The sequence below is a fragment of the Mastomys coucha genome, unplaced genomic scaffold (genome assembly GCF_008632895.1).
Source record: "Mastomys coucha isolate ucsf_1 unplaced genomic scaffold, UCSF_Mcou_1 pScaffold23, whole genome shotgun sequence".
Classification (NCBI taxonomy): domain Eukaryota; kingdom Metazoa; phylum Chordata; class Mammalia; order Rodentia; family Muridae; genus Mastomys; species Mastomys coucha.
Window position 1 is genome coordinate 67,084,115 of NW_022196906.1, and position 6,697 is coordinate 67,090,811.

The 6,697-nt window shown below is 42.4% G+C and overlaps 1 protein-coding gene across 1 annotated transcript in view; it reads left to right on the plus strand.

Annotated features, from left to right (window-relative positions):
• Positions 1 to 237: 237 nt before the first annotated feature.
• Positions 238 to 6,697, plus strand: part of Mns1 (meiosis specific nuclear structural 1) — an 18,846-nt gene continuing 12,386 nt past the window's right edge. Inside the window, exons 1-4 of the mRNA XM_031344477.1 lie at positions 238 to 433; positions 1,223 to 1,444; positions 5,007 to 5,134; positions 6,176 to 6,278. Of these exons, the coding sequence (XP_031200337.1) occupies positions 320 to 433; positions 1,223 to 1,444; positions 5,007 to 5,134; positions 6,176 to 6,278 (567 nt within the window). The 5' untranslated portion in view covers positions 238 to 319. The remainder of the gene's footprint in view (positions 434 to 1,222; positions 1,445 to 5,006; positions 5,135 to 6,175; positions 6,279 to 6,697) is intronic.

Sequence of the window (6,697 nt, forward strand, 5' to 3'; positions counted from 1 at the left end):
TGCTCGAGGGAGCACCCTCCTCAGTCCACTGCGGTGACAAGTCCGAGCTTACTGGGGTCTCTCGGGGCTTCAGCTGGGCTCCAGACCGCAGAGATAAGCTCCCTTTGGTTGTAGAGGGCTCCCACTGGGGCATAGCGTCCTAACTTCGCGCTTTTGGCTTTGTCTGGTAGGACTGCTCCTGCCTGACAACGAAGACTCTCCGTGCTGATTGGATATTGTGCCAGCCAATGGGAGGCCGCGTCCCGCTGGGGCGGGCGGCGCATTTTGGCGGTTGCCGGGACACAGCACAAACTTAATCCAGCGTGCACTGGTTTCTACTATGGCTGCCCAGCGTGCAGAGTTTTCCTCCGTGGCTGCTGCTCCGGAAGACGCGTTTGCTACTGAGGCAGAGACTCACCCTGCCGGAGGAGGAGGTTTAAAGCCAGCCGGGATGGTGAGCAGCTTGGAGGCCGGGGGAAGGGTCGGCCAGGGACTTTCAAACTGCACCGTTGTTTATTTGCTGTCTAGAGCTCTCTACCTCTGCAATATAATTTGAAGTACGAGAGGTCAGTGAGAAACTTTGATTTGCTTTCTAGAAAGGTTCTGGGTTTTCTGAGGAACACTCCTGGCACTTCTGCACCTTTTCCCCTCTCACCGAAATAGATACATCTTTAATTCTGCTCTGTTGTGGGTGGGGGAAGAGGAACTCTGGTGGTGGTAAAGCTGCACCTGGAGAGCTTCTTTCCTTTCGCCCTCACTGGTGCTGTTGAATTTTAATTTACTTTAACTTTTCCTGATTCCACTACAAAATAGGGAATATTAGTAGTGTTTACTTAATCAGTACGCCGTTAAGTTTACTTTATCACATTTAAATATTAATTAGTATATCCTGAATTCACGGTGGTCTAGGCCCTCCTATATCAATTACCAATAATACTAATAAAAGAAAAAGTCCTACAGGCCAATCTGATGGAGGCAGTTCTTCAGCTGCGAGTCCTTCCCTCCCCCCAGGTGTATCAAGTTTAACAAACAAGATACGCTATAATGAGTGAGCAGGAGTTTTTTTTTTTTTTTTTTTCAATTAAAAAAAAAAAAGAGAGGTTGGGAGCCAGGCAAAGACCCTTCACACTGTTACCTGTTTTTACATTGTTGATTATAGGGATTTTCAGCAGTATCTTTTGAAAGAAGAGATCGTGGAATATTGAATAATGTGTATTTCCCTTCCCCCTACCCCCCACTGTAGGCGACCAAAAAGAGAGCTTTGAGCTTTAGTGAGAAGCATCAGAAGTTAGTAGATAAAAACTTCCGCAAATCATTGAATGTACAAATCATGCATAAGTTAGAGAGGCAAGCCAGGAACCAAGTGGTGCAAAATGAAGACGATGAGAAGGTTGAACGCCAGAGATTCCTCAGAGTACTGCAGGATGAACAGTTTGAGCTGGACATGGAAGAAGCCATCCAAAAAGTAAGTTTCAGTGTTCCTTGTATAGTTTTCTTTATTTGGAAAATCTGAAAGATGGCTTTCAGCCCTGCCTGGAGTTGAGGAAATACTACTGAAAGCTGGAAACTGACTGAATCCTTTGGAGTATGGTTATTTTAGCTGAAGAACTTGGTGTCATTTGGTCACTTTGTATGCTTTATCTGTCACGTCACCTACGGTTATTTTAACAACGAGCAAATCTGAAGACTTTAGAATAGCATTTGGCAAGAATAAGCATTCTTGTTTTTAAACATAAGCATGAAATCCATAATTGTTAACATCACAGTTTTGTTTATGTGAGTGTAACTGTGTTGCCATCTGTAAGTTTCCAAATAAGAAACTTAAGAATTTCTTTTCTCTCTAAACATTCATGACATTAAACATAGACATGATTAAGTGATCAGAGATGAACATATGGGTGAGGTGTACATTTAAAAAATATATATGTGTATATATATATATATATATATATATATATATATATATATATATATATATATATATATATATATATACACATTTTTTTTTTTTCAAAACAGGGTTTTTCTGGATTGCCCTGGCTGTCCTGGAACTCACTCTGTAGCCCAGGCTGGCCTCGAACTCAGAAATCTGCCTGCCTCTGCCTCCCAAATGCTGGGATTAAAGGCATGTGCCACTACTTCATATTTTTAATTTTTGAAGAATTAAGTTATTAAATGTGTATGTTTATATCCTGATATGCTGGCTAATCTATCATGGGTATTTCTAAATATTTTTAGGAGATTGTAGTAAAAAAGAGGAAGCAGACAGGAGGTGAGACAAGTGAATTTTCCTAAGTGTGAAAAGAACATCTCCTATTTTGTTGTATTTTGAGCACCAGCATGCCCTATGTCCAGAATTTTAAGGGTGGATCTGGAAATAGCTTAAAGGTGTCGGCTTCCTTCTGTCCTAAGTTCCAGTAGCACAGACCTGATCCTTTAATTCTGAGCAGGCAAATCCTGGCCTTCCTTCTTTTTATTCTTATTTTGTCTTTAAGGAAACTCCCATATACCCCAACTCCACGTAGCAACCATTGGTCTATCTGATGAAGCAGGGATGTTGTTCTGATGTCATCTCATGGTAGATGCCTTTAAGCAAAATTCTGTACTGTGTTGAAATCTGCCCTTAGGGTTGGCTGCTTTTAATCAGGACCAGGCAAGGTTCATATGATGAATATAGTTTTTATGGCCAAGGCTCTGTTAATATGACCTTCATCGATGCATCCTTTGTTAACTTGAAGTGTTTAACCTAATGGAGGTATCAGGCCTGTTATCTTCTAGACAGGTGTACACTTTGTATCTGTCTGTCTGTTTTCTTTGGTGTTTGCCTTTATCTTTCCCATATTCTGGAAAGGCCAGGAAGACATGACTAGATTGCAGTTCAGCTTCTACCGGGGAAAAAATAGTGACTTATTAATGAACTTGTTTCTGCATATGTTGGGGTTATTTTAAAGTTTTGTCCTCTTTGATTTTTTATTTTCTCTTTAAAAATATGTCTCTAAAAAGAATATCTATATGGGACTGGAGCAATGGCTCATCAGCTAATAGCACTTGTTACTTTTGCAGAGGACCCAGGTTCAATTCTTAGCACCCATGGGACTGTCTGCAACTCCGGTTCTGGGGTTACCACACCCTCTTCAGGTCTCTTCGGGCACTAGGCGCACACATGGTGCATATACACAAATACAGAAATAACACTGATACACATAAAAATAAGTTTTTTTTAAAGGTTTATTTATTATGTGTAAGTACACTGTAGCTGTCTTCAGACACACCAGAAGAGGGCATCAGTTCTCATTACGGATGGTTGTGAGCCACCATGTGGTTGCTGGGATTTGAACTCAGGACCTTTGGAAGAGCAATCAATGCTCTTAACCACTGAGCCATCTCTCCAGCCCCAAGTTTTTTTTTTTTTTTTAAATCATGAGCCAGGCAGTGGTGGCGCACACCTTTAATCCCAGCACTTGGGAGGCGGAGGCAGAGGCAGGCAGATTGCTGAGTTGGAGTCTAGCCTGGTCTACAGAGTGAGCTCCAGGCCAGCCTGGTCTACAGAGTGAGCTCCAGGACTCACTCACTTGGAAGTGGTTTTGATACATAGCCCTAGGTTGGATGCATTATGAGGTGAAGCTATGCTTCGATGTCTGCTAGTTTTCTGGGCCTCCTGTATTCTGTGGTACAGGCCTGAACTACCGCGTGCTTCCTAACTCAGAAAGGAATGAAACCTCTAGCTCTGCCCACTGTTTTACAGAAAACATAGGAAAGGTAGTCTAGGGAATTCCTGAGAGAGGTACAAGAAAACATGGGATATACAATAGGATAGTTTTATGTTAGCTTCACCCAAGCTGGGGTCATTTAGGAAGAGGGAACCCCAATTGAGAAAGTGGCCCAGAATGGCCTGTGGGCAAGCCTGTACTATATTTTCTTGATTCATGGTTGATATGGGTGGGCCCAGCTCTCTGGTCAGTATCATCCATGGGCTGGTTGTCCTGAATTTTATGAGGAAGCAGGCGAAGCAAGCCAGTAAGGAACACTCTTTCTCGTCCTCAGTGTCAGCTCCTGCCTCCAAGGTCCTGCTGCGACTCGCTTTCATCATGGTCTATAATGTGGAACTGTGAGCTGAAATAAACCCTCTCCTTCCCAAGTTGCTTTGGTCATATGTTTTATCACAACAAAGAAATCCTAACTTAGACTGTAATTACTACAAATCATTGGCTTAGGGGGAAAAAGCATGTGTGTGTATTGAGGGGTGACTAATATATATAATAAAGGAGACTGGAGAAAGATAATTAGATACAACGTTGTGGATCTTGTTTGGTTTTGAAAAAAAAGTGCCTTTGAGACAGTTGGGAAATGAGTGTGGGCAAAACCTTAGACCTCACTCAGGAAATATTGCTAATTTATGGTTATGGTTATGAAAAAGAAATTCTTGGCAGGTAGATCAATCATTCTTGTCATGTAGATCCATACCAAGCAGTTTCCATGGTGGGTAGCATTAGCCAAGCCTGTTTTATTATCTGGGTTTTTAAAGCTGTATTTATTTGTATGTGGATAAGTGCACTGTGTGCATGTCTGGTGCTAAGGAAGTCAGAAGAGCATCAGCCTCTGGACCAGACAGCTGTGAGCCACCACACGCCTGCTGGAGCTAAACCTGGGTCTTCTGCAAGAGCAGCCAGTGCCCTTAATCTCTGAGCATCTCTCTAGCCCCCTAGGATTTGATTTAAAATACTGTGATGGAGATAGAGAATAGGAAAAATGGAGTCAACTGCAAGATTAGAGAGGAGTTACAAAATACTGATAAATTTTGAAAAGAATTAATGCAGATATATTAATATTCTTCACAGTATTGGTGATATTTACATTTTTCCCTATGGTAAAATATCTGAAGTGTATTTATTGAAACATGTTTTTATTTTGAAGTAAACAGTTGAGTAGCACTGTCAGAGCAGTCAGTTTGCTGTCGTAGAGCACATGAACTTTGACAGTCCCTGATCTGAGGACATAGGCAACTAAAGCTGTGCTTCTCTCCTCAGGCAGAAGCGAACAAGATGCTGAGGGATCGACAGCTTCAACAGGAAGAGAGACTTGCAAACGAACTGGCCAGACTGCAGCACGAGAGTCTGAAGGATGAGAAGATGAGGCAGCAAGTGAGAGAGAACAGGTGTCATGGTTTCTTCCACTTACATGTGTAGTCTCCATCCCTGCGCCTTTAGCACCTGAACGTGAGACTTTAGATCATTGCACTTACAGTTGTATAGTTTTCCTGGGAATACAGCATTAGCTTAAAGACACTCCCTTAAACTGTTGTCGTGGGGCTGGGTATTGAACCCAGGGCCACACTAGCCAAGTGTTCCACCACAGTCACAGCCTCAACCCACAGAGATAGTTGAGAATGCCAGCTGCTTTATAGAAGTAAGTGTTTGTATTAAGAGTGAAGACTATGGGTTGGTCCCTTCTTGTCTTTTTCTTTAAGGACAAATGTTAAAGTGATTTCTAATTACCAAAACAAACAAACAAACAGATTGTGGAATCCTTATAATACTTGGCTTTTTTGTTGTTGTTGTTGTTTTGTTTGAGCTGGGGCCTCACTCTATAGCCCTGGATAGCTTGAAACTCCCAGTGTAGAGCAGGCTAGCCTTAAACTCAGAGATCCACCTGCCTCTACTTCCCAGGTTTTGGGTTCGAGGGCATGTTCCACCATTTCTAGCCCTACCATAGATTTCTTAATGGTGTTTTAGATTGAATTACTTAAAGCTAGCTATATCTTATTGACAGTCAAGACTTAGGGGCACCAGAACTGGAGATACAGTGTCCAGAGAATTACTAAGCCTTTATGAAGACATCCAAAGGTGGAGACTGTCTCTAGGATACAATAATCTGTGGTAGGCAAGAGAGTTTAATACTAACCTGCTACCAAGCTTGAAGGCCTGCATTTGATCTCAGACCCACTTCGTGGAAGAACAGGACTCCCACAAATTTAAGTGTATAAATTAAAGTAAAGGTAGATTAAGCTAGAGAAGAGTAATCCCTTCTGAAGCCTAAGGTTTAAGGGCTAGCCTTTACAGTGTCCATTAAATGAGACGCGTTATCTATGGACTTGAATGATACTAGTTGTAGACTTTCTTTGAGTAAATAAGAATTCACCAAACTTTCCATGAAGATGAATTATTTTATTGTCCTTAAAGTTGCATTTCCCCCACAGCATTGAGCTCAGAGAGTTGGAGCAGAAACTGAAAGCCGCCTACATGAACAAAGAGAGAGCAGCCCAGATTGCCGAGAAGGATGCCATCAAGTACGAGCAAATGGTAAAGCTGTCTGCTCTCTGTGCAGTCATTTGAGCTTTGTTAGGGACTAGGCAGGCCAGGGTCTGAGAGCAGCTGCCCCTGGGAGGAACCTGCCTAGCCAGCTTCCCCAAGCTGTAATGTTTAGACCCTTAGCTGATTTCCACTGTGTCTACCTGAACATTGGAGCCCTCAGGCCCAGGTAACTCCTGGATCCACTGAGTTCCTGAGCCTACTCCCATGACAAACTGACTCAGTACAAACTGTCTGCATCCTAACGTGGCAACTGTGCTTTCCCAATGTTTACCTATGAATATTTATAGCCTGGCAGGGTATGCAGAAGCTTTCCTGTTCTATATGCACCAGGTCTCTCTCTCCATCCCACTTTCTAAGTCTCGTTTTCTACAGTAACCTCTTTCCTTGGGTTTTTTTTTTTTTTTTAA